The 27,895-nt window shown below is 40.8% G+C and overlaps 1 protein-coding gene across 1 annotated transcript; it reads right to left on the bottom strand.

Moving 5' to 3' along the window:
• Positions 1 to 177: 177 nt before the first annotated feature.
• ZNF131 (zinc finger protein 131) lies at positions 178 to 27,895 on the bottom strand. The gene is made up of 7 exons (XM_049768255.1): positions 27,868 to 27,895; positions 27,157 to 27,296; positions 26,067 to 26,168; positions 14,102 to 14,246; positions 9,229 to 9,914; positions 2,797 to 2,927; positions 178 to 2,054 (listed from the first exon to the last, which is right to left on the bottom strand). The coding sequence occupies exons 2-7, from the start codon at positions 27,278 to 27,280 to the stop codon at positions 1,365 to 1,367; spliced, it is 1,878 nt and encodes a 625-aa protein (XP_049624212.1). The 5' UTR covers positions 27,281 to 27,296; positions 27,868 to 27,895; the 3' UTR covers positions 178 to 1,364.

Below are 27,895 nucleotides of genomic sequence, written 5' to 3'. Positions count from 1 at the left end.
GGAATTGAACCGAGGTTTACTGTGTGCAAGCAAATGTCCTACCATTGTGCTATCACTCTGGGCCCCTCTGTCTCAATTCTTTATCAGTCATGTTAACAGCATAGATTCATAAAGACACATGAGAATAAAAAGGGGTCTAATCACAAATTCTGATTAAGAAAAATTTTTAAAAAAGAGTCAAGGACACATTATTTTAAAGTTTACTTTAAAAATGTAAATATCTCCCAAAATTTAACAGGTAAAGAAAATAGCATATTGGATCATTTTGTGGTTATATTTTATTTCCCAAGTAATACTGATTAAAAATATTTACACATCTACTTTTAAGTCCACAGTTTAGCACTCTTATTTGTATGGCTTTAAAAGTTATAGCACAAGATCTTTACATTAAGGATTGGAGGGGGGAGGGATTCTGTCAAAACAAAGCCTGATAGATTATATACATTTTTTCTGTATTTTTAAATACATTAATTTTTAAGTGATGCTTTTCTTTCATCTGGTGATAAAAATACTAGTGCAACTTTTCATCAAAATAAAATTTACCACAGATATAAATGAATTTTTCCAATTGAAACTGGCCTTTCAGCTGCCATAAAATGAAATTCCCAACAAGTGAAATAAGCAAAAATATAAAGTACTAGCAACATCTACATTGTTCCTTAGAAGTACTATAGTATCATCTACATCACTCCCTAGAACACAAACTTTGAAAGAACCAGAGATGCTTCATAGTAGTTTAGTTGGTTTTGAAAAGGCACATGAGTGTGGATTTTTTTTTTTTTTGACATTCTAGAAATTTGCCATCACCATTCTGTTTCAGGTATAGAGATGAAGTCTGTGACTATTAAGGTAGACAAGAAGATAATTCAAACTAAAGAAAGCCAGAAGCCAAAACTTGAACTGCACAGTAACAATGCACTTCTTCATGCAACCTTGTGTTTCCTATATATTCAATTTTCTAACATGCATTAGAATACATAGGATTGTATTCTAATGATTTGTTCGATTTTACAATATGGAAAAAGAATTAGGAGGGCATGACCTGGGGGTAAAAGAGAAGGGCGAACCCTTATCATAATGAAAATAGGTGTTCGTACCCAACTATATATTATGAATATAATTCATTTAAGTTTCCAGAAATAAACCTCTCAAAACGTCCCTCTTCACTTATAGGGGGAAAAAAATCCCTCCTCTGTGGCATTAACGGGGGTAAGGTAAGAATCAGTTTACTCCAACAGAAACAGTTCAGCACAACAGGAGAAGAATTTAACTTTGGTCCACTTGTCTGTTAGCTTAAGGACAGTCACACTGCCCATCAGTTCAAAAACCCAACATATAATGTAAAAATATATTCATGTGTCATTTCAGTCCAAAACTGGTACAGGTGTTCTGTTTTCATTCCCTGCCTTTTCAGCATGGGAATCCACTGGTGATTCGGTCGCTACACCATCTGCATCTTCGTGATCTTCCCTGGCAATTTCAGCAGCATCTGTTTGGCTAGTTTCTCTCTCCTCTTCCTGGTTCATGATTTCTGGGGCCATTTGATCCAAGTCTGCTTCTAGAAGTTCAGTTTGTATTTCCATTGGCATCTGATTTACCCGTTCAACATGGAGCTCCTCTACATGGACTTCAGTTCCTTCTTCCGTCTGAATTCGACCTACTTCCAGGTAACTCACCTGAACCTGCTCTGGAAGCTCACCCATGTGTGAATCATGCACTTGGCCATCCTGCAGCAGATCTGGATGGACCTGTTCTACAGTCACTTGTGCTGAGTCCACTTGTACCTGAAGCAGTGGCAACACATGTACCTTCCCGACTTGTTCTATTATAGTCATTGACGTCACAGGTTCAGTTTGCACATGGGTTTCTACAGAAAGAATTTCATCTGTGACTAGACGCTCTGAAATATTATGAGCATCACTGAGATGCCTACTTAATTCGTTTCCTTGCATAAACCACAAGTCACATAAAGTACAATGGTTGGGTTTATCTCCAGTGTGTATCACCAAGTGATCTTTGAACTGGTCCCAGCTGTTGAACACACTGTTACAGACCTGAAATAAACAGAAGGAGTAACATTTCCAAGAGGAAGGTAACAGATATTTTTCCTAAGAAAAACTCAAGTATAAAATTTATAATGTCTTTAGAAAACCTGGTTCAAGTCATTTCATAATTCTTAAGTCTTTTTTGTTTCTTTTTTTGGGCCACACCAGGCAGTTCTTAGGGATCACTCCTGGCAGAACATAAGGGAACCATATGCAGTGCCAAGGATTGAATCTGGCCCGGCCACTTGCAAGGCAAACACCCTGCCTGCTGTAAATATCTCCACCCCTCTTAGTCTTTTAGCTGATCAAGTTTATAATAAATATTTTTGGAACAACTTAAAACTTTAGTACCTCATTAATGAAATAGATTTGGGGCTAAAGTGATGAGTAGAATGGGTGGAGCACCACAAATGGTCACTTGAGCCCCACCAGGAGAGATCCCTAAGCAGAGAGTCAAGAATAAGCCATAAACTCACAAACTGTGGACCAAAAATGGAAAAAAAGAAGAAACTCTATGAATATCAAGTAATTGTAACCACTATTTAGAATCAACACATTTTGGGGGAATAAAAAAATACTAATTATGAAAGAGAATTCAACTGCAGTTGATCAGCCACTTCCTGCAAAATGACAAGAGCCTGAATCTTAATGATCTACAGTAAAGTATAACCACAGGTATCAAACTAGCTATGTAATTCGTAATTTTACTGATAGCCTCCTTTGCTAAGGACAAAAGATACCTATAACATACCTGACATTCATAAAGCTTCTTTCTTCCCTTTTTAGCCCCCACTCCAGTTTGGCATGCCGTCAGGTGACATTTGAGGGTGCTATTTCTAGCAAACCGTTCATGGCAATTTGGACATTCAAACGGTTTTTCACCTATTAAAATAGGAAAAAAAATATACATTGAAAAAACTCATAAAGCAAAATTTTTCTAGTTTTTTTCTAACTATACCTTGGGGGTGGGGTGGGGATGGAGGGTTTGGCCCACTTCTGGTGATGCTCAGGAGCTACTCCTGGTTCTATGCTAAAGGGTTACTCCTAGAGGTGTGCAGGAACTATATGTGGTGCCAGGGACTGAAACAAAGTGAACTGTATGTAAGGCAGGGGTCTCAAACTCTCGGCCCACGGGCCGCTTGCAGCCCTCTGTACAACATTTTGTGGCCCGTGGCCAGCCTTCAAATATCACAGTTATTAGCGATTATTCGCTTACTGAATAATCGCAATAAAAATCGCATTAGTAAGAAAAAAAAATCGCATTAAACATTCGCATACCCCGAGCAGTTCCGTTCGGGGTATGCGAATGTTTAATGCGATTTTTTTTTTCTTACCAATGCGATTTTTTTTTTTTTTTTGGTTTTTGGGCCACACCCGGTGACGCTCAGGGGTTACTCCTGGCTATGCGCTCAGAAGTCGCTCCTGGCTTGGGGGACCATATGGGACGCCGGGGGATCGAACCGCGGTCCGTCTCCTAGGCTAGCGCAGGTAAGGCAGGCACCTTACCTCGAGCGCCACCGCCCGGCCCCACCAATGCGATTTTTATTGCGAATATTCGGTAAGCAAAATCCCTTATGCGGTCTTGCTTCACCCCAACTTTGCCTCCTGTGACCCCCAGGTAAATTGAGTTTGAGACCCCTGATGTAAGGCATCTCTGGATCAATGTTTATGATTCAAACACTTCTATATTCAAAAAGACTTCTTTAGAACCAGAAACAAATGTTCAGTAATTTTATTTGTACTTTCACTAATAAGGTGGTTTCTTGTTTTTGCCCCATTTTTTTTGTTGTTATTGTTGTTATTTTTGTGTCATACCGGTAGTACTCAGGAGTTTCTCCTGGCTCTACGCTTAGAAATCGCTCCTGGCAGGCTTGGGGCACTATATGGGATGCCAAGATTCGAATTACTGTCCTTCTGCATGCAAGACAAATGCCCTACTTCCATGGTATTTCTCCGGTCCCTGTTTTTGCATTTTGTAAAAGAAACTAAATCTTCCCTTTAAAAAACTTCCCTTTAAAAAAAGTGAATTTGTTTCAGAAAACATATCATTCTATTCATTTCACAATTTCTGAGCACTTACTAAGTGCCAGACCGTGTATTAGATTAAGACAAACTGTTCTAAAGTATTTCTGAAAACTTTTTGTAACAGGTTAAGGTATTTCATGAAGGAGAAATAATGAAAATAAATGTAATGCATTGTAGAAGACCTGTAGCAGAAGCAAGTAATGGGAAATAACACTACAGAAGCAAAAAAAAAAAAAAAAAAAAAAAAAGAAGAAGAAGAAAAAAAGAAAAAGAAAAGTGGTTTATTCTGCTGAGAACTCAATGAGAGAACAGTTTATTCTAGGCAGAGGTGGTAAGGGTTAAAACAGATTGGTGGGTGAGGGGAGAATAGTAGCAACAACTTCCAGTTGGCTGAAAGTATCATCCAGCAAAAAATTTAAAAATATCTATGTAAATTTGAAGTGAGGAGTACTGGAAAAAATTTATGAATTTAATTTTGTGTCTTGTTGAGTTTAAAGTTCTTGAGCAAAGCAGAAAGAGAGGCGGGTACATAGTTGTACAGATAAATCAACCCCTATGGTGGGGGTGACAGGGAGTGAGGGGAGCAAGTCAGTGAAAGGTCAATCAAAAAATTCTTTCAAAAAAGCATGTTAAAACAAAAGGAGAGGTGTCAGGTGAGGTGGTGGTGATGGAGGTCAAAAGGGATGTCACTCAAGATGTTTCTTTAGAGTAATTATTTGCAGAAGGAGAATAAGTTAATGGAGAAAGAGGCAGAGTAAAATGACAGAACAGGAAAAGAATCTTGAAAACATCAAGATATGATTATAATAGTAAGAAAGGAAAATCTCGTCTTGTGTCAAAGGAGAAAACACAATGAATGCTCACCCAAGATGGCAGGAAGACAGGTACATTATCTGCAAGTGTGGGCCGAGGGCAGGGGAGTTAAGCACTGTGTTGAAAAAGACATGTATCACATACAAAAACGCTTTCGCACATTAGATGAGACATGGTTTTTGTTCATAATAGGGGAAAAGGGCTGTAGTGGTAGTGTAGTAGGTAGGGTGCTTGACTTGTACGTGTCTAACCCAGGTTCAATCACTGCATCGCATATGGTCTCAGGAGCCCACCAGAAGTAATTCTTGAGCCAGGAAGTAACCCAAGCACTGCCAGGTATATTCCAACAAAACAAAACAAATCAGGAGTAGGAATAAACACTTAAAAAAATGTGAGGAAGGAGATTTGTTTGCCTGTTTAAAAAGACAAACCAAAAAAAAAAAAAAAAAGGGCTCAAGAGGCAAGAAAACATGCTTTTTAGAAAAAAAAAGTGAGTGGTCACTGGAATAGTATAGCAGGTAGGACTCTTGCTTTTGTAGAAGACTGGCCCAGATTCCATAACTGAATCCAGAGTCAAGAATAAGCCCTGAGCCTGGAGAGATAGCACAGCGGCGTTTGCCTTGCAAGCAGCAGATCCAGGACCAAAGGTGGTTGGTTCAAATCCCGGTGTCCCATATGGTCCCCTGTGCCTGCTATTTCTGAGCAGACAGCCAGGAGTAACCCCTGAGCAACGCTGGGTGTGACCCAAAAAAAAAAAAAAAAAAAAAAAAAAGAATAAGCCCTGTGCACTGCCAGGTGTGGCCCCAAAACAAAAAACAACAAAATATTCAAAGCAACTCAAGTTGTACAAGAAATATGAAAAGTCAGAAAGAAAAAGGGCAATAAACTATGTGAGAATATGAAAGTGCTAGAAAGTTAAATGAGATAGTTCAAGTAAGGAAAAGAATGAGATAATTCAAGAAACTAATATTTTAGACACAGGACTGAACTTTTAGAGTTGGAGGAGTAGTAATAAAGATGAGAGCCAAGCAAAACAGACACAATCATACGACACAATCATACACCCCCCCAAACCCCTGTAGAACAATTATAAACTATTATTTACATAGAATTATACATGATTGAGAAAATTTAAGGTCTAATTATTTGGAATTAGCATTGGTACACATCTCTTTACAACACAAAAAAAGTTGGGAGATATTATAAACTATAGTATTCTCACACACGGAATACCAGTCACAGTAGAGGTGAAAAATCAAGATTCAAAAATGATTAGTATAGTCTAAAGAACACTCAAGACTGGGGCTGGGGCCAGAGAGGTGGCACAGCAGTACAGAGTTTGCATTGCATGCAGCTGACCTAGCACTGACTGTGTCTCAATCTCCTAGCGTCCCATCTGGTCCCTCAAGCCAGGAGCGATTTCTGAGCAGAGTCAGGAGTAACCCGGAGTAACCCCTGAGTGTCACTGGGTATGGCCCAAAAACCAAAAACCAAAAAAAGAAAGAAAGACTGCGGCTGGTATCATAGTATAGCAGGCAGGATGGTAGGATATCTAACTGCTGTGTACCCAAATGGGCCAGGAAAAAGCCTGAAGACTAATGGTATGGTTCCCAAACTAAAATCAAACCTAAAAGAGCTCAAGATATTTAAATGTTAAAAAACCGTATTTATATGCTTCTGTTTTTTTCAAAAGCTTGTTAATCTGTGTGTATTTACAAATGTAAGGAAAGGGCTGGAGGGCTAGTACAGCAGGTAAGGTGTTTGTCTTTCATGTGGCTGATTCAGGTTTGATTCCCCAATACCTGAGTCTGCCCTGAGCACAGAGCCAAGAGTGATAAATAAGCCCTGCGCACCAGTGTGGCCCAAAAATTGATGGGAGAATGTAATCTGGAACAGTGAAGAACAGCTATTTCTGAGAAGATCTACTAAAAAAAAGAGATTCACCTTTTTAGATTATCGATTCATTGAGAGCTGGGTGTCACCTCTCCTTATCCTCCATCTCACAAATCACTAAATCCTTCAGATTCCATGTACCTAGTGTCTTATCTCCAACTCTTTCCTCATTCTTGTTTTTATTGCTCCAAGAGTTTCCTAATCAGCAGAATGAGTATAACACCCAAATTCTATTTGCCAGCCATATATCAAGTAGCCATAAAACTTTGAGTAGTGCTCCAGGAGTCATTTTTCAATGTCTGTGTGTTGTGGTACTCTTCTTTTGCCCAAAATGCTCTTAGCTGACATTCCTCCAAGAGGCATCAAAAATAAACCTCTCAGACCCTCTGCTTGCTCACCCAATCTTCCAGGGTAGGTTAACATCCACTGACGTTTCTGGGGCCTTTTGAAAATTGGGTTCCAGCAGCCTCCCAAATGACCTTCACCATCCTTGCAGACCCAACTCCACATATCTTGAACCACAGAATGACAACTTGTCTCATCACAGCTCAACCAAATATCTCATGTTATTAAAGAAAAGGAGCAACATCCAACTTAAATAATCCCCCAGAGATTCCCAGGAGTGCTAAATACAAAGATTCGCTCTAAACATAGTAGCAGCATAACAAACACAATGGGGACAATGCATAGGATCCCACCAAACTCAACCAATGAAAAGGCTAGCACAGAAGGCTCATCCAATGTTAACTAGCTCTGCAAATACTCAGAAAATGACAATGACATCATTTTGTGAACATTTAAATGATTTCAAAGAATCTACGGCACAGGACAGGTAGTCAGCAAACCCCATGAAAACATAATAGCCAAATGAGAAAACTAAAATTAGAAGTAAAAAAAACGAAGAATAAATATGGTAGGTGATATGGAAGGCCTAAGGAAAAGATCAATTAACTATGAGATGCAAAAAAAAAAAAAAACCTTCTAGAAAACAAATAGATTTTTTTTAAGTCTGAAAAAAATAAAAGAAAAGAAGGGCCCAGAGAGATAGCACATCTGCGTTTGCCTTGCAAGCAGCTGATCCAGGACCAAAGGTGGTTGGTTCGAATCCCGGTGTCCCATATGGTCCCCCGTGCCTGCCAGGAGCTATTTCTGAGCAGACAGCCAGGAGTAACCCCTGAGCATCGCCGAGTGTGGCACAAAAAAACCCAAAAAACAAAAACAACAACAACAACAAAAAGTTCAAGAGACGGGATGAGTTAAAGAGAACAATCTAAGAATCATTGGAGTCCCTGAAGCATAGGAAGGCAGAATTGATAATGAACCACTAAAGAAATTACAGCTAAGAATTTCCCTGAGGGGTGAGGGGTGAGGCACAAGATTCAAGAGGCCAAAAAGTCCCACAGAGAACACAGACTCAAATAGGAAAACTCCAAGACATTATAATCAGAATAACAAAAGCCTAATTGAATATTGAAACCTGCAATATCTAAGGAGGAAAGTAGTCACAACAGATCCATCAAATGTGCTGCTACAAACCAAAAGCAAATGGTGGGATTTAGTAAAAACCATGAAATCAACATCTCACCAAGAATATTCTACCTAAGTTAACATTGAGATTAGAAGGAAAAATACAGAGCTTCTTGAAGAGAGAACAGCTTTGGAAATTTATAGTATTGGAATCAGTTTTTTAAGCATTAAAAGAGCCTCCTTAAAGATAAGGGTTTTTGGTTTTCCTTATAAGGTTAAGGAAGGTCTTTATTCCTATCTGCTAAGATAGGAGCACTTATATATAATAAAACATATATATATATCATGGATTTTTATACATTTTAAATAATGGATTAACATTTACTTTATAGTGAATGTTTTGTCTATTCAGGTGATTTATATACATTATTATAATCTTTTGCTTTTTAATGCAGAAACTTAAGCGTTACATATAATACAAAATTAAAATACAGAGCAAGGCCCAGAAAGCACAGCTTTTAAAAATGGGGACAGCAGGGAGAGTGGAGTGATAGTACTTGTGCTGCAAATGGCTGGCTTGGATTCAATCCCCAGCACTCTATATGGGCCCCTGAACACCATCAGTAGTAATTCCTGAGTGTAAAGGCAGGAGTAGCCCTTTAGCCCTGGTGTAGGTATGACCAAATAAACCCTCCTGGCTCTATATTCAGGGATCACTCCTGGCAGGCTCAACGCTCATATGGGGTGCTGATGATCAAAGCTGGGTTGGCGCAGTAGATGCAAGGTTAAATGACTTATCCTATATACTACCTCTCTGGTCCGCAAATAATACTCTTAAAAGCAATGCGTATTTTGCATATTTGAAAATACTGGGAGGGGAATTCTAGTTTCTGTGACGTTAACTTTTTTAAAAGGGATTTAGAAACATAAAACCTACAGTGACTATGGAAAAAAAAAAGCTTTTAATAGAGTATTTGCTAATTACCTGTATGTTTTCGAAGATGCTCTTTAAAATGTCCAAAATGGTCAAACTGTTTATCACAGTACTGACATATGTGAATTTTTTTCCCAGTTCTCTGCTTCTTACTTACTCCACCTTCTTCAAGGTGGTAACAACTGAGATGCTGTTTCCATGCACTTTCCCGAAGGTACCTTTTATTGCATATTTCACACTTGAAACTCTCAGTGGAGTGTGATTTCATGTGTTCCTTAAAATGGTAAAACAATTTAAATGAACGGTTACATTTCTCACAATGGAATAAGTCCTTCACATGTGACAGCTGAAGTTCCACAATTTCAATACCTTCTACCTGTTTGCTTGCTGGGTCAGATGCACAGCCATCGTCTTCGCTTATCTGTCCTTTCCTATCACCCTGGCGGTACTTGCTGGTAATATCTGCCAAAAGCGCTAGAGCCGAATCATCAGAGGAGCCTGTGCTCTGAATGTACTTTATGGACTGTTTGGCAGAAGCCATCTCCTCTAATGTTTCGATGCCTTCATCTTCCACTTCTATTGTACCTTCAGTAATCTCCACTTCAATTTCAACAGGTTCTGATTCTGCAGATGGCAAGGACTCAGTGATAACATTTGATGTTTCTGCAATCTTTCTTTTTTTTGCTTCACTTTTTCCTGTGGTATTTTCCTCTAGTGGAGCTGAGTTTTCTTTGTTCCTGAAATTCAGAAGGTATAGATTCAAAAATCTTTAGACGTCCTAGCATGTTTTTTGGGAAATGGGTAACCTGGTAATAAAATTCATAGTTAAGACAGAAAACAAGATTAGAAGGCAGTAGTATGCAATCTTAAGACTTAATTTAGTGAGGAAAGACATTATTACTATTAGTTATTATTATTTGGGGAAGGGTGTCAGGGAGAGAACCCAGGACTTCACCGATGCAAAGCAAATGCTCTATCACTGAACCACATCCCAAGTGAAAAGAGATGCAGCTGAAACACATGGTATCCAATTGGGAAACATGAACTGACCCTTGCCCTAGAAAAATTCAAATGAATCATGCATTTAAATACAAGATCTAAAATAACTAAAATTCTCAAAGAAAATCTTTGTACTACTGGGATAATGAGGATATTTACTCTTATAAGGGGCAGGGACTGAGAGTTGGGTGATATCTGTCAATGCTCAGGAATTAACCCTGCTCTGCACTCAGAAATTACTCCTGGCAGGATCAGGGGACTATATGGGATCTTGGGGATGGAATCCGGGTGGGTCATGTGCAAGGTAAATGCCCTACCTGCTGTGCTATAGTGCTGGCCACTGGTATTTTGATTTTTGTCCTTTGTGTTTTGGGTCTCAGCCTAGCAGTGCTTGGGACCTGCTCTCTGCAGTGGTGCTCTGGGTACCATGTGGTACCAGGGATCAAACCAGGCCTTCTGCATTATCCTTTTGAAGTCTCCCCAGCTCCTAAATGGCAAAGATTTAACAGCAGATGGGGGTCTGCCCAAGTGAGCAGCCACTAGATCATCTCTTACACACACATAAAATTTCCCAAGACCTCCCTTGCAATGGGGAAGACTACAGTGATATAAGAAAGAAGCACCTTGGGGCCGGTGAGGTGACGCTAGAGGTAAGGTGTCTCCTTGCAAGCGCTAGCCAAGGAAGGACCGCGGTTTGATCCCCAGCATCCCATATGGTCCCTCCAAGCCAGGGGCAATTTCTGAGCCCTTAGCCAGGAGTAACCCCTGAGTATCAAACGGGTGTGGCCCCCCCCAAAAGAAAGAAGCACCTTGAGTCTACCAGAGTAACCTCAGTAAAGTGGCACAAAACCCCACCATGCCTTGTAGTCGAAGACTGCAATTCTACAGACTCAATCATTAGTAATCCCCTACATAAATAACCTCTCTGAAAAGGAGTTCAGAGTGGATATCCTTAGGAAGTTCAAAAAGCTAGAGAAACAATGCCAATAAAACACAGGATATAAGAGCAGAATTGAAAAATTTGGTAGGCAAAATGAAAAATTCACTGGAAGGCCTCACCAGCAGAATAACAGTTGCTGAGGACTGAATCAGTGAACCTGAAGATGAAATACAGAAAACCTCCAGACAAGAAGATTTAAAGCTTCAAAATAAACAAATTACAAGAGAACTTAGGGATAAAATCAGCAGAAGTAACAAAAACCTGGCTAAATGATTTTCGTAAAATTAAAACCCTTTGCCCAGTCAGTAAAGAGGGCTAGGAGGCATGTGGGTGGTTCTGGGTTTGTTCCCTACCATTGCTTCTCCAACGATGAATGTACCCTGGTAATTCCCAAGCACACAGGGACCCAGAACTGATCTATCCAGCTCAGCTGGCTCAGTGTCACTAGTGTGGTTCATGGGCCCAAAAACATTGCTTAGGTGGCGCAAAGAATCTTTTTTCTTTAAAAAGGTCTATACTAGGGGCCAGACCACAGCACGGAGGACATTTGCCTTGCATGCCTTCAACCTGGTCAATCCCCAACATCCCATACGGTCCCTTGAGCCTGCCAGGAGTAACCCCTGAGCACTGCCAGGTGTGGCCCCCCAAGAAAACAAACAAACAAAAAAGGTCTTTAACTATTACTTCAGCCCATCAAAGCATATGGAAGGAACTCAGAAATGAGAGAAACTCCAATTTCACCACTATTTAATTCAGACACTTTTCGCCATTCCACCTGGTTTTATAGGAAAAAGCACTTATATTAAATCGATAAGGAATAAACGATATCCATCTTTTGGGTGAGGACAATTTTATGTCCTGTTGATGTCAAAAAGCACTGATGCTTCACCATTCAGATTTGGAAGGAGCTAGCTACAAAGAAGAGCTACCAGAAAAACCCTCAACCTGACCATTATCTGAGTCAAGATTTGGCACAAGTTTCTTTCTTATGGTGACAAGTTTACACTATATTGAAGATATCCTGTCTCAGAGGTCCTGACTGCAGTTCTATCACACTTCAACTTGCAGATGTTGACAAAGCCTAACAAAATTCTAGGACTTACTCATCAAGCATTATCTTGTGAACATTTGCAAATCAACATTTTGTAGTGAAGTTCCAACTGATAGAACGGTCTGGAAAAGGTTCATCATGCTGTGACGTTTTCTAACTTTGAGCCCAACAATCCTAACACAAGCTTCTCCAAATCCCAGAATTTATACTTCTGGATTAATTCCTTACCAAGTACATTTACAATGGTTTGTAAATCTAAAAACACACAATATATCTAAGTTTTATAAAAATACCCTGTCACCATAGAAAAAATATATATGTATACACAGATAAAAAAAATAAGGAAAAAGGCTAGAGAGATAGTAAAGAAGGTAGAGCATTTGCCTGGCATGCAACTTGCCTTACAAGCCTACCAGGAGCAATTTCTGAACGCAGAGCCAGGAGTAACCCATGAAAACTACTGGGTGTGGTCCCAAAATGAAGACAAGCATAAAACTTGTCAGAGCTATATTATAGTGAGTAGGGTACTTGCCTTGCATGCAGTCAACCTAGGTTCAATCCCTGGCATCTCATGTTGTTCCCTGAGTCTACTAGGAGTGATCCCTGAGCACAGACCTAGGAGTAAGTTCTGAGCACTGCTAGGTATGACCCAAAAATACCACCCTAAGCACTTTACATACCTCTACTTAATCATCAACAAAAAATCTAGGCAGAAAGTATCATTACTTATGGGGCTGGAGAGATAACACAGTGAATAGGGAGTTTACTTTGAACTTGGCAGACCTGGGTTTGATCACCGACATCCCATATGGTCCCCCAAGCACCGCCAGAAATGACCTGAATGCAGAACCAGGAATAAAGCCTGAGCACCCCCAGCTGTGACCCCAAAACAAATCAACAAAAAGAATCACTATTTTGTCAATTGAATTAACAAGGAAACTTGTTGAGAAAATTTATCAAGGCCACAGAGTGTAGACTAGGATGATACCCAGGCAGCCTGAGTCTAGAGTTCCCATTTTTAGTCACTTCATTATCAACATCTTATTTTTTTTTAAAGACAGGTTTTATTTGGAAATTCTGAAGAAGGGAAGGAGAGGATGAGATGCACTTCTCCAAAGGCAGAGAGAGGCCTCATAAATAACCCTGCACCAAAGTAGGAAAGTCCACATCTCAGGAAGAGTTGCAGGTGACATGCTACAGCACCATGTGCATAGGCCAGCAACAGAAAAGGACACTGTGTAGCACCAACAAATGGCCACAGGGAGTCTAAGTGAGCTCTTCATTGACAATATTATTAAGCATGTTAAATTTTTTTCTATCATTTAACTTTTTCTACAAAATATTTTAATATGAGGAAAATCGACAAAGTAATTGCTCTCATAGCCACAAGTAACACAATGGAAATTTTTCCCTTTCATTTTCAGGTGCTTTAAATCTCAGAGCTGCTAGATCTTAGCCCATCTGAATCATTTACAATCTAAAAGGCATACATCTGGGCCACAGTGGATTTCTAAATATACTGATTATCACCCCAGTTGGCAAATTTTATCTTCAATTTTCTCATTTTAAAATGGTTCATTTGTTAATAGCTGTAAATCACACATTAAAAAATGAATAATAAAAAAATTAAATTCTGAATCTTAAACTGAATTAGGGGGCCAGAGAGATAGCATGGAGGTAGGGTGTTTGCCTTGCATGCAGAAGGACCGCATCTCAGCATCCCATGTGGTCCCCTGAGCCTGTCAGGAGCGATTTCTGAGCGTAGAGCCAGGAGTAACCCCTGAGCGCTGCCGGATGTGACCCCCCCCCCAAAAAAAAAACCAAAAAAGTAAATAAAAACTTAATTAAAAGCCAGAAGTAAGCTCTCAGCACTGCCTGATTTGGACACACCCCTTTTAAAAACAAAAGGAAATAAAACAAATAATGGTAATTACCTGACTTCAAGGGCTTTGATAGCTTCTAGCATTTGTAGGAACTCTGCTGCTTTCCATACATCATTGGCTTCTTCTTCACCTTGTATCATTAACTTTGCTGTATATGTAAACTCAATTAAATGACGAAATGCCATTTTACTGACACCTGTGATTAAAAGAAAAAAGGGCTTTATTAGTAATCACACTGACTAAATCTTCAACATTTATTTTAAAAACAAAAACCAGTGTTCGGTGCTTGATTGTTTTGAGGCTACAGCCCATGGTGCTTGGATCATTGCTCATGGTGCTCAGGGAACCATGCAGTGCCAGAGTGTTAAACCTGACACTCATGTGCAGAGTTCATTGAGCTCTCTGGCACCCTTTATTTGTCACTTAAAGCATTTACCTCCTGGTGCACCCCATTCTGATGTCATCCACATCCACCTCTGGCATAAGTTCCCTTTCATTTATGGGACACTCCCCACTTTTCTCCCATAATTCCTAAATAAAACTAGTCCACATACACAAAATTGAAGATAATTTCCTGGTAGAATACTCACTAAAATTACAGTAATTTTGTAGTCAATTTCCAGGATATCTATCAAGCTATTTTAAAGGTCTTTCCTAAAATAATCCCAACATACCTTACAGAACAATAAAATATGTCAAATACATAAGTTGCTGGGCCAGAGCAATAGTACAGCGGCTAGGGTGCTTGCTTGTAAACAGACAACCCAGGTTCAATCCCAGGCATCCCATATCGTCTCCCAAGCCCACTATGCGTGATTCCTGAGCTCAGAGCCCCTAAGCACCTTCGAATATGACCCCCAAACCAAACACATTAAGCTGGCTAATCCTTGTTAGATATACACATTTTCCTGCCTGGGAGGACTGCAGCAACTCAGCTCTTAAATCTTCAATAGGTTTCTAAAGCAGAACAAATGAAGTCCAGTACCACTCTGCCCACTCTGCATCTCAAGGTCCTCACATAACATTTCTATTTACCACTCATTTCCTTTCTAAGTTTTAAATTAATAGACACTATAATCCTCAAACCAACCCTTCTCTTTTGGTGGGGGGGGGGGAAAGAAAGGAGGTCACAGTTAAAGATGCATGGGGGATCATGTGGTCTCAGAACAACAGTTTTCCTACCTTCATTTCCACACATTCCTCTGAAATGTTTAATAAATTTAATGTGATCATACATATCCTACCACCCACCAATCTCAAAGACTCAATTCTAATGCCCATAACTTTAATGACTGGCTCTTGAAGACTTCCCCCAGGCTGAACTCTACTTGTTTTGGCCAACATAACTCAAGGGCATCATCTCTTGACTGCAAAATACTTGAAAATAATTGTATCATTGTAGATTCATTTCACAATACTAGTCACTGTCAAAATTAAGATGATTACTCCAAATTTACATCTTGTGAGATTTTTAAATTTTAGCGCCCCAAAAACCTTTTTGTCCTATTGTTTCATTTCCCTTTATTTATTTATTTTTTTTGGGTGGGGTGGTTTGGAGACACACCTGGCAGTGCTCAGGGGTTACTCCTGGCTCTGCACTCAGGAATTACTCCTTGGAGGCTCAGGTAACCATGCAGTGGTCCTCAAACTACACCCTTGGACCACATATTGTATTTGTTTCTGTTGTTTCTTCACTTCAAAATAAGATATATGCAGTGTGCATAGGAATTTGTTCATAATTTTTGTTTTACTTATAGTCCAGCCCTCCAATGGTCTGAGGGACAGTGAACTGGTGCCATGTTTAAAAAGTTTGAGGATCACTTCTAGGGGTACCAGGGACTGAATACTAATCAGATGCATGCAAAGCAAATGTCCTACTGAGTATTATTGCTCCATATGCTCCCATTATTGTTTCAGTATGTTAAAGATTACAAAAAGCTAAAGATGAAAATAATTTTAGCATACATTTTTATGTTCAGAAAAGCCTAAGCAGGATTCAGGGATAGCGTACTGTTAACACAACCTCCTTTATATGTATGAGGCTCTTGGTTCAACCCCTAGGATATAACAAAAATGCCTAAATCTAACTCTAAAATATGAAGTATTTTTTTAGGTTATTTCCATGAATTTTGAAGACCCAAGTGTGGTTTTCAGGATAATAGTAAAGACACTGGAAGAAGATCCATGATTCTCTATTCATATAATGTTGGGTATTCAAGGAGTCAGAATTTCCAAGTTTTATAGTTCTAGTTTCCAGGACCTCAAACAGTTGGGACAAATCAGAATTTCTGAGTCTTAGTAGACTCATTTTCAATATAAATAAAATCTGAATATTGAGAAATGCCATAAGATATATTTTATGTTATCAAGTGAACAAAGTAAAAACAACTGGGTCTACTGATGCTTATTTGGGCCCCAAATTTCTTCCTTGTCTTTTGACCATGGTACTTACACTTTACCATGAGATTAATCTAATGGTGTAGGTTTTACTGCTTTTTTAGAAGTCCAAAAAGTTTAAAAGTACATTTCTTCCGAAAACCAATGTGTAATTGTTTCCTGAATTTAAATTTTAATCAAATACATATATAATGCCATATTATAGCATAACTAAACACTTTATATTATAATCAATTTCACTAATCTTATTAACCACTATTATAGGACATACCCATTTTACAGATGAGGAAATGGAAACAGAAGTTAACCTGTCAAAGTCACAGTTACTAAGAGCTAAAACGAGGATCAGACCTAGAATGCAAACTCCAAAGTCCATGTCGAAAATTTTTAAGTAAGATGGGATACTCTGACTACCCATCGTCCCATTCACGACAAATCCACTATCTTTTGTTTACAATTCCAAAGTCCTGCAAGATGTTACCGTAAATTTGACCGTAAACTTGATCTGAATGAGCATAGGACTATTTATAGTCTTTAGTCTTTATCTAACTTGAGGGCAAATATTTGTATGCTATGGCTGCTGAAGTATTTGGTTATGAGACGTGGTCATAGATCCTATTGGGAATATCATTTAACTGAATTATCTTTAGAGTAACAAAATTATGTTAAAGATTTATAATCTCAAAGAATGTAACTGGTGTGGTGGGAAGAAAACAGAATACAACTGGCCTCTAAGGACTTAATAAAGAACTATGAACTTAGTCCCCAAACTTGGTTCATTAAAGATCAACTTAAGTTTTAAAAATCATGGGCCCCTAATCTCCAGAATCAAAGCAGCAACGAAAGCTTCCTGTTAAGAATCCCAGATGCCCCAGAATACAAAGGCCACCCACTGAGTGGGAGAAATTATTCACCCAATACTCATCAGATAAAAGACTAATATTCAAAATTTACAAGGTACTGACAGAACTATACAAGAAAAAAAATCTAACCCCATCAAAAAATGGGGAGAAGAAATGAACAGACACTGAAAAAGAAAAAAGGCAAATGGCCAAAAGGCACATGAAAAGATGCTCAACATCACTAATTGTCAGGGAGATGCACACATCACAAAAAAGGAAAACAAGCATGCTGGCGGGGATGTGGAGAGAAAGGAACTCTTTTTCACTGCTGGTGGGAATGCCGTCTAGTACAACCTTTATGGAAAGCAATATGGAGATTGCTTCAACAAACTGGAAATTGAGCTTCCATAGAATCCAGCTATACCACTCCTAGGAATATACCTGAGGAACACAAAAATACAATACAAAAATTCTTTCCTTACACCTATATTCATTGCAGCGCTATTTGCAATAGCCAGACTCTGGAAACAACCAAGATGCCCTTCAACAGATGAGTGGCTAAAGAAACTGTGGTACATATACACAATGGAATACTATGCTGCAGTCAGGAGAGATGAAGTCATGAAATTTTCCTATACATGGATGTACATGGAATCTATTATGTTGAGTGAAGTAAGTCAGAGGGAGAGAGAAAGACGCAGAATCGTTTCACTCATCTATGGGTTTTAAGAAAAATGAAAGACATTTTTAACAGTATCTCAGAGACAAGAGAGATGAGGGCTGGTAGGTACAGCTCATGACATGAAGCTCATCACATAGAGTGATGAGTGCAGTTGGAGAGATGACTACACTGAAAACTATCATAACAATGTGAATGAATGAGGGAAGTAGAAAGCCTGTCTCGAGTACAGGTGTGGGGGGGTGGGGAAGAGGGAGATCTGGGAAATTGGTGGTGAGAATGTTGCACTGGTGAAGGGGGGTGTTCTTTACATGACTGTAATCATACAACTATAATCATATTTGTAATCACGGTGTTTAAATAAAGATAATTATATATAAAAAGAGTCCCAGGTGCAGTGCCAAAGAGGTAGCACGGAGGTAAGGCGTTTGCCTTTCATGCAGGTCGGTGGTTCAAGACTTCAAGACCTGGCACCCCATATGGTCCCCCAGCCTGCCAGGAGCGATTTCTGAGCATAGAGCCAGGAGTAACCCCTGAGCGCTGCTGGGTGTGGCCCAAAACCCAAAACCAAAAAAAAAAAAAAAAAAGAATCCCAGGTGCTTCTTATATAGTCTGTCCAACATTGATATTAGGAATAAACTAATGAGCCAATTAGCTAACAGGACCCAGACTCAAATCACCTGTCCAGAAAAGTAAAGTTCCAGGACCGGAGTGGTGACACAGAGCGTAAGACATTTGCCTTGCGCATGCTAACTTAGGAAGGACCACAATTCGATCCCCGCCACCCCACCACGTCCCATATGGTCCCCCAAGCCAGGAGCGATTTCTGAGCCCATAGCCAGGAGTAACCCGAGTGTCACTGGGTGTGCCCCCCCCCCAAAAAAAGTAAAGTACCAGTAAAAAATTTTATTCTTGGAGCCAGAGTGATGGCACAGCAGTGGGGTGTCTGCCTTGCACATGACCCATGAGACGGTCATGGGTTCAATCCCCGGCATCCCACATGGTCCCCGAACCTGCCAGGAGTGATTTCTGAACGCAGAACCAGGAGTAACCCCTGAGAACCGCTGGGTATGACCCCAAACAGAAACAAACAAAAATTTGGCGCCCGGAGAGATAGCACAGCGGCGTTTGCCTTGCAAGCAGCCGATCCAGGACCAAAGGTGGTTGGTTCGAATCCTGGTGTCCCATATGGTCCCCGGTGCCTGCCAGGAGCTATTTCTGAGCAGACAGCCAGGAGTAACCCCTGAGCACCACCGGGTGTGGCCCAAAAACAAAACAAAACAAAAAAAAAAAAAAACAAAAATTTGATTCTCTACCAAACTAACATGGTGACTTTCTAATCTCAGTTCATTTTCTCACCAGGCCCTTGCATCACCTTTTACACTAGGGTATTCAGGAAGATAAGATTTACCTAAACGGGGCTGGAGAGATAGCATGGAGCTAAGTTGTTTGCCTTTCATGCAGAAGGTCATGGGTTCGAAACCCGGTACCCATATGGTCTGCCAGGAGTGATTTCTGAGCATAGAGCCAGGAGTAACCCCTGAGCACTGCCGGGTGTGACGCCCCCCCCCCCCCCAAATAAAAAATAAAAACAAAAAAAAAGATTTACCTAAACAGTACCTAAAAATATTAATATACCCCACACCTAATTTTTTCTTAAGTAAATGCTAAAACTTCTCTGGTGAAGAGAGGAAAAAATGTCCGCGATAGAGGCAGGCAAGTAGGGCAGGGGGAAAATGTGCACCGATGAAAAGGGTGTTGAACGTGTTTTGACTGAAACTCAATCACAAACAACTTTCTTTTATCTCAGATGGTTCAATTAAAAAACGTATTTAAAGAATTCCTGATACCAGTTTGATTCCTGCATCTCTATGGCTCCCCAGCCCACCAGGACTATTTCCTGAGTGGAGAGCCAGGAGTAAACCCTGAGCATCAGTGGATGTTGCCCCAAAACAAAACAAAACACTACTCAAAAGATGTTTGAGCTTACACGTTTTTTAAATTTGTCTTTAGGTTGCGCCCAGTGTTGTTCAGAGGTGACTGCTGGCAGTGCTCACGTGACTGACCACATGGGAAACTGAGGATTGAAACCAGGTCAGCTGTGTGCCAGGCAAGAGCCCTACCTGCTGTCCCCTCTTCTGATATGTACTTGGATATTTTATCTCTGATATAGAGGCTAATATTTTGGACATGAATGTAGAATTATTATCAGTTTTTATCAGGTACTTTGGATCTGTGGTATCAGAAAAGTTGACTTAGGGGCCGGAGAGATAGCATGGGAGGTAAGGCGTTTGCCTTTCATGCAGGAGGTCATCGGTTCGAATCCCGGCGTCCCATATGGTCCCCCGTGCCTGCCAGGAACAATTTCTGAGCCTGGAGCCAGGAATAATCCCTGAGCACTGCCGGGTGTGACCCAAAAACCACAAAAAAAAAAAAAAAAAAAAAAAAAAAAAGTTGACTTAGAAAGTTAGAAATTGGGGCCAAAAAAAAAAAAAAAAGAAAAGAAAAGAAATTGGGGCCAGAAAGATAGCACAGCAGTAGGACCTAAGGTGGTTGGTTCGAATCCCGGTGTCCCATATGGTCCCCCATGCCTGCCAGAAGCTATTTCTGAGCAGATAGCCAGGAGTAACCCCTGAGCACTGCCGGGTGTGGCCCAAAAACCAAAAAAACAAAACAAACAAACAAACAAAAAAAGAAGACAGAATTTCAGGTGAGAAGGCTGTCTGATTTAAAGCGGGGAATAAGTGTTTAGTTTAAATCTTTTCTTTTAGGGGCCGGAGAGATAGCATGGAGGTAGGGCATTTGCCTTACATGCAGAAAGACGGTGGTGGTTCGAATCCTGGCATTCCCATATGGTCCCCCGAACCTGCCTGGAGTAATTTCTGAGTGTAGAGTTAAGAGTAACCCCTGAGTGCTGAAGAGTGTGATCCAAAAACAAATAACCAAACAAAAACTTTTCTTTTTAGGGGCTGAAGAGATAGCAGTGGCAGGGTGTTTGCCTTGCACGCAGCTGACCTAAAACAGACTGAGGTTCAATTCCCAGCATCCCATATGGTCCCTGAAGCCTGCCAGGAGTGATTTCTGAGCTAAGAGCAAAGAGCTGAGTATGGCCCAAAAACCAAAAAAAAAAAAATTTTTTTTTTCTTTTTCTTTTTAGTGGATGAAAGATACAATGATGGAAGAGGGGGATTAAATTCAGGACCTCCAGTTCAAATACATGGTCTGCCACTGAATCACATCTCCAGTTCCTAATAAAAGTAAGGAGCCTGCCTGGTAGGTCATTGACCCAATTCAATCCCTGGTACACTAAATGGTATCATGAGCATGGCCAGCAGTCACTCCTGAACAAAGTCAGAAATGATCCTCAACTAGCACCTGGTGCGGCCAAGCCTTCTCACCTCCAAGTAAAGACTTTATATGGTATAAATCTAAGAAACAGGGCTGAAAATGGATGCAAATGACTTCAAGGAGGATTCTGATTTCAAGTCTATGAGGAACTCATGATTCTATATTCTATTCAATGGTACTAATTTCAGGAACCAGAAAACAGGCAGAGAAATGAGCTCAGTTTGTACCTATAATAGCTTATACTTATGAGCATAGTGAGCTGCTTTAAAATGTTGTTTGCTTTTATAAAGCCCAATAATAGCAATTCTCAGATAGTTAAGTAGGACACTTGCCATTCCAGATTCAATTCCTTGCACCCTTTATAGTCTTCTGAGTCTGCCAAGAGTGATCCTTGAACACTGACAGATATGGTCCCCAAACCAAGAAAACAATGGCAGCAATTCTCAAAGTTGGCTGTGCACAGGTGTCATCCTACAGCAGTGCTCAACTAATTGTGCTACACCATCAAATGGGACTGATCTTGCTGATTCTGCAGGCCTGGGATAGAGCCTTTGAGTCTACATTTCTAACGAGTTCTCATATTGTTTAAGTATCAATGGACCTGTGACCACATGTTAAATAACAAGGACCTAGAAAATCCTTAAATATAGAGATAAGATCACATCCCTCGGGCGGTGGCGCTAGAGGTAAGGTGCCTGCCTTGCCTGCGCTAGCCTAGGATGGACCCTGGACCCTGGCGTCCCATATGGTCCCCCAAGCCAGGAGTAACCCCTGAGAGTCACCGGGTGTGGCCCAAAAACAAAAAAACAAAACAAAAAAGATCACATCCCTCAAAACAGCTAACCAATCTGAAAGTAGAGGCAGGGCACTTGCAAATATTTGTCTGAAATGTTCAAGGTGCAGCTAAAGCCAAGAATCATCATTATGGACTATTGCTCATGCTTTACAGATGAAAATTCAGCACTATCTAATATAAAGTACACTACAACCAGCCTTGCTCAGTAAGTTATAAAAATATTGGACAGGACTGGAGCATAGCACAGCGACCTAATGGTTTGATCCCTGGCATCCTATATGGCACCCCCACCCCCCCCCAAAAAAGACAAACTGAACAAAATAAAAAACAAAATCTGAAATAGAAAAACTTCCTGGTCTAAGCAATGTGCATAGATCAGGATCTTATTTTTTTATTCTTTCCTGATAGCACTGCCTCTAGGCAAGCACCAGTTCTGATGCTACACACCTGTGGCTAAAAGCCATTTTAACACACTAGGAAACATCAGTGATTTTCAAAGTTAACAGACTTCAATACTGAAGTCTAGGCCCTGCCCTTAAAGACAATTCTAATGCAATTGTCATGGCTGTGGTCTCAACCATTATAACGACTATTAGAAAGATTAGGAACTTTAAAAACTTTCCAGAAAATTCAGCAAGGAAAGTTTGAGGCCCTCTTACATAGAACATGATATGAAGAATATGCTGTTCTATTCTACGGCTATGAGAAGTCACATTTTTCTCCTCTCTCATCACGTTCTCCAGAAGATTCTTTTTCAGGAAAAAGCTTACAGCACATAGAAACTAAAAACGGCCATTTTCTAGTCAGAATACCATAAAAACAAGTGCTTGGTACAGAGGAAATCAGAAAAGGAAGCTGGAAAAGTTCTCTCAATCTGCCTGCGGGTCCAAGCTCACACCAAGTTCGCCACAAACTGCTGTGAGCTGAGATGATTATAGCAATGTCTTTAGAAACAGCATACTGAGTACCACCACCCAAGGCACAAAAAAACACAACAAAAATGGAAAACTGAGTTGAATGCCAGCTAGCTAAAATAAAACCCAGTACTAGCAAAAGTATTCCTCAGAGAATTTCCAGAGTGTCAAAATGTCCATAACATAATCCAAAATTACTCATTATATTTTACTTATTTTAAAGAGGGGCAGGGAGGGTCAAAAAAGTCCAAAGTTATGGAACTAGCAAACAATCAAATTCGGGGTATACCTCAGCTTTTCTAATTACAACTCATGGTTTCCTCCACAACCCTCAAGTTAAGGACTTTAGGTGACATTAGGGTCAAAGAGAGTTCAACAGCAGCAGTACATTTTTTTGGCTTGTTTTTATATTCCTTAAGCCATATTTACAATAGTGCTAATGTTTTTGGTTTTGATATACAGTCACCAAACTTCACCAGCAAAGTGCCTAGCACTCTCCACCACTGTCCTTTTGCTACTTCTATCCATGTCCTCAGAGGTGCTGTTTGAGCAGCAGTTGAACAATGCCAAGGGTGGCCCCAAGATTTATAAAGAATAAAATTTAAGATACTAAAGTCAAATGGACTCTAAATATGAAAAATAAGAGCAGAAAATAGCTCCTTCATTTTTCATTTTCTTTTCTTTCCATAGTTTCAACAGCATGGACTTGTGTGCTTAACTATAACAGACTTCAGCAGGTTTAAAAGTATTGAGAGCTATAAGAGATAATTACAAAATGTTCATCCTTCAGAAAAAGAACCACCCTTCTTCTGGTAATTAATATTCCTCAATCCATCAGAAATTAGTCATTTAATTTTTGATGAGGTGGGGGTCATATCTAGCAATGCTCAGAAGTTATTCCTGGCTCTACCAGACTCAGGAGTTACTCCTAGCAGTGCTTAGGAGACCACCTGGGATGCCGAGGATCAAAACCAGGTTGGCCGCATGCAAATCAAATACCCTATCTATACATTGTACTATTTCCCCAGCCCCAATTTTTGAATCTTTTATAGAGTACTCAAAAGTTTTTGAAATCATTCTTTAAGGTAAATTAAATCACTCATTCTCCCTCCCCAGTAACATTATCTAGAAGTAAATCACCAGGGGGCGGAGATATAGCATGGAGGTAGGGTGTTTGCCTTGCATGCAGAAGGACAGTGGTTTGAATCCTGATGTCCCATATGGTCCCCCAAACTTGCCAGGATAAGTTTCTGAGTGTAGAGCCAGGAGTAACCCCTGAGCACTGCTGGGTGTGACCCAAAAACCAAAACCAAAAAAAAAAAAAAAAAAAAAAAGTATATCACCAGCACTTGCTGCATATGCCTTTCTTTACTCGTTTCTTATTTGTGATTAAACTTACAACCTCTTTAAGGTCTCTCGTCAACCCTTTTATTACCTGGGTTTAGCAAGGTAAACAATAGGTAGTAGGCACGCAAAGGGATAAACAGCCCCAATTTATGAAGCTCTAACAATGCACTTTGCCGGAGACTGACCCATTATTTTTGCATGCGATATGGTTCCCCAAATCTGCCAGGAGTAATTCCTGAGTGGAGAACCAGACAGAAGTCAATGATTATTGCCACCCAAAGAGAAAAATAATCACAAGCCTTAATCACCCACATTCTGGAGATGACCAAAAATAAATAAATAAATAAAAATAAATAAAAGCAATTGAAGTGAACTCTGTATCCCACAGTACTTCCTTTAGTGAATAGGTAAAAAATCTTTGTCTGATAATTGAACACAATAGATTTCCCCCCCCATGGTAAGCTTTCTAGACTTTCACCACACCTGTGTTCTGTCACATATAATCTAATAATCTACATCAGAAAGAATGTTAGATAATTAGCATGTGTCAAAATAGAATATTCTTTTTAACTCTTTACATTTTCTTTAGTCCCCTAGGCACCAAACTGTCCCAAGGGAATAGTGTTTCTAGGCAACACATTCATTCAAAACAAAGTACACAGACACAGAAATACAAAACTAAAATTCAAAAACCTAAAAGATGTTCAAAGTATTTAAAAAGAAAAGAGCTGCCATTTCCTACAGTTTAGGATTCTGAAGGTGGGGAGGTACTGATGACAAAAAGCATGATAAGTAAGGACATAAATGGAAAATGCTACAATCTCCACATCAGTTAAATCATCTTTGTACTCTATTTGTAATCTTTGGAATCTACTCCCTAATAGTAAATTAGAAAAAAATAATTCAAAGAAGTACTAAGAAACTCAGAAAAGTCACATTACCTGGAAACTGGGAGACTAATACTACAAAAAAGTAAATGAGTTCCAAAGCACTCTCTATTTTAAGGCAATTAATAGATGCGCATACCTTTGACATTCATTACAAGCACTAGAACTTCCTCTGACTACCTTCATCAGTTCCTCTTTCTTCATCTTTTATTATGGCATCTCGCCACACACTGTTCCATCATCTGTATTTCTGTTAACACAGAGGCTGCCCATGTAATCTAAAGCATCCCTCCATGTCCCATCTGGATCCACCAAAGATAAGAATTCACTTTTAAATGTTTTCAAAAAAGACAGTGAAAACAGACAGAAGGGCCCGGAGAGATAGCACAGCGGTGTTTGCCTTGCAAGCAGCCTTTCCAGGACCTAAGGTGGTTGGTTTGAATCCAGTGTCCCATATGATCCCCCGTGCCTGCCAGGAGCTATTTCTGAGCAGACAGCCAGGTGTAATCCCTGAGCACCGCCGGGTGTGGCCCAAAAACCAAAAACAAACAAACAAACAAAAAAACCAGACAGAAAAAAAAATCCCTTAAGAGAAAGGCCATCTTCCAACTAACTTGAGTTTTTCCTGGCAGATCGTTTTACCAAGCACTTTACAGAAAGTAAGAGTTCTCAGGTGTCAAAAGAACAATGTATCCTGTCACGTAATAGGAAACACTGATGCCTCTTTCCTAGGGTGTCTAGCTAAATTAACTTTCTAAAACTTTCACTATGTTTATACTATGTATCGTATTGAAACAAGCATTTACCTTCTATCTCCACCAAAGGTTCCTGAGTAAATTCCTGAAAGAATTTGTAGAAGAACTTGCTGCAAGCAGCCAAAACAGCTTTATGGGCCTTAAAATGATGTCCTAGATGAAAAAAAAAAAAAAAAAAAGGAAAATAAAACCATACATAAACTACACCAAAATAATCTAATGTTAGGCTATAAAATAAAACCTTTTTTCTTCATAACAAAATAAAAATTACTAGTCAGCATACTCTTGGCAACTATCCCCAAAGATCTTCATCTTCTCAATTAGCCAAGAAGCCAGCCATCACCTCTGACAAAAAAAATAAGTCATCTTACTTTGTGTCCAGGTCACTTTACAACACTTCAGGAGCTAAGGAGGACCCCGCCCCCACTTAAGGTATAACACAAGGTGTATCCTATTCAATTAAAAAGTTCTCCAGGATAAATACAACAGCAAAAAAGATTTGCAGCTAGCTTGGGGGCTGGGAGGAGATCATAGAATAAACACCAAGCTTGATGATTCTGCTCTAGAAAGAAGCATCAATAGGCTTAGACTATTGAAAGCTAGACTTTCGACAGGGGTCGTCTAAGAAACTTTAAGAAACTTCTAAGAGAAAAAAAATTAAAAAAAAAATTTTTTTTTAAGAGCTTGGATTCTCCCAAGCTGCGGTGGCCTCCCATTGACTCTTAAGGAGTTCCATTACCGCATTGGGGAGGGGAGGGAAGGGGAGGGGAGACTCCCAAAGTAAATGATCGCAAAGAAGTCTGCACCCTTCTTCCAGCAAGATCATTTGGGGGAAGAGGTGCGCCACCACCATGCACCCCTCTCAAGCGACCAAAGGCAAGCCAGTCCAGCCTGGGCAGTCTCAAAGAGGGTCGGGTCGGCTCAGTGCTTGGGGATCGATCACCTTCTCGGGGATCCCCCCCTCTATACCCCCCTATGTCCTCACAGAGGGAAACTTTCTCGAGCGTTGGGGCGGCCAGAAGTGCAAAGGGAGTTAAGTTTTAGTGGAACTCGCCGGCGGCGGCGCGGCCACTGACAAGCGCCCGGGGCTCCCCGGAACTGGAGGCGGCGGCGAGGCGATCTCGGGGCGGCCTGCACCCACCGTCCACGATCAGGGTGATGTCCGTGAAGCGGTCTTGCTCCCGCTGCTCATTCAATCGGTCCAGGATCATTTTGTGGTGTTCGGGGAACTCTTGGAGGCCTTCCATCGTCTCTTCGGCCTCCATGGCCCAAGGGGGTGCGCTACAAAAAAAAAAAAAAAAAGAGGAGCATGGTCATGGAAACAAACCCAGGATCTGGGGCCGAGGAACAACACCCCTCAAGCTGCAAAGCACCGCCAGTTAAAAAAGAAAAAAGAAAAGGAAACAAACCAGCCCCCCCAAACCTCAGCAACCTGGAAAGGAAGGGGGAAGGAAGCAAGAGGAGAATGAAGAGCAGGCAGGCAAGGAAAGAATAGGCGAGCCGGGTGTTGGGGGGCCCCACGCGCTTCGCTTTTTTTTGGGGGGCGGCCCCGGAGACTCCGAGCCTGACCTAATGGGACTCCGGGAGCGGAGTGGGGGCCGCGGGGGCCGCGGGCGCGCAGGTCCAGCCCCGCGGGAGGCAAGGGGTCCAAGCCGGCCGGGCCGCTAACGGCCCCGCCGAGCCCTCGCCTAGTTGCGCCTACGCCAGCCCGGCCCGCCGGGGCCCCGGGGAGGCCGCTCCGGCCCCGCAACGACGACCCACCGGGTCGCCTCTCCCTTCCCCCGCCCGCCCGCCCGCCTTCCCTCCCTCCGCGCCCCCGCCCGACCCGGCCGGCGCTCACTCTCTCACTCACTCACTCACTCCGGCGGAAGGAGGAGCGG

This window comes from Suncus etruscus, chromosome 2 (assembly GCF_024139225.1).
Source record: "Suncus etruscus isolate mSunEtr1 chromosome 2, mSunEtr1.pri.cur, whole genome shotgun sequence".
Lineage (NCBI taxonomy): Eukaryota > Metazoa > Chordata > Mammalia > Eulipotyphla > Soricidae > Suncus > Suncus etruscus.
Note: the sequence above shows the minus strand (reverse complement) of the source record. Positions and strands in the feature narration are given on the sequence as shown.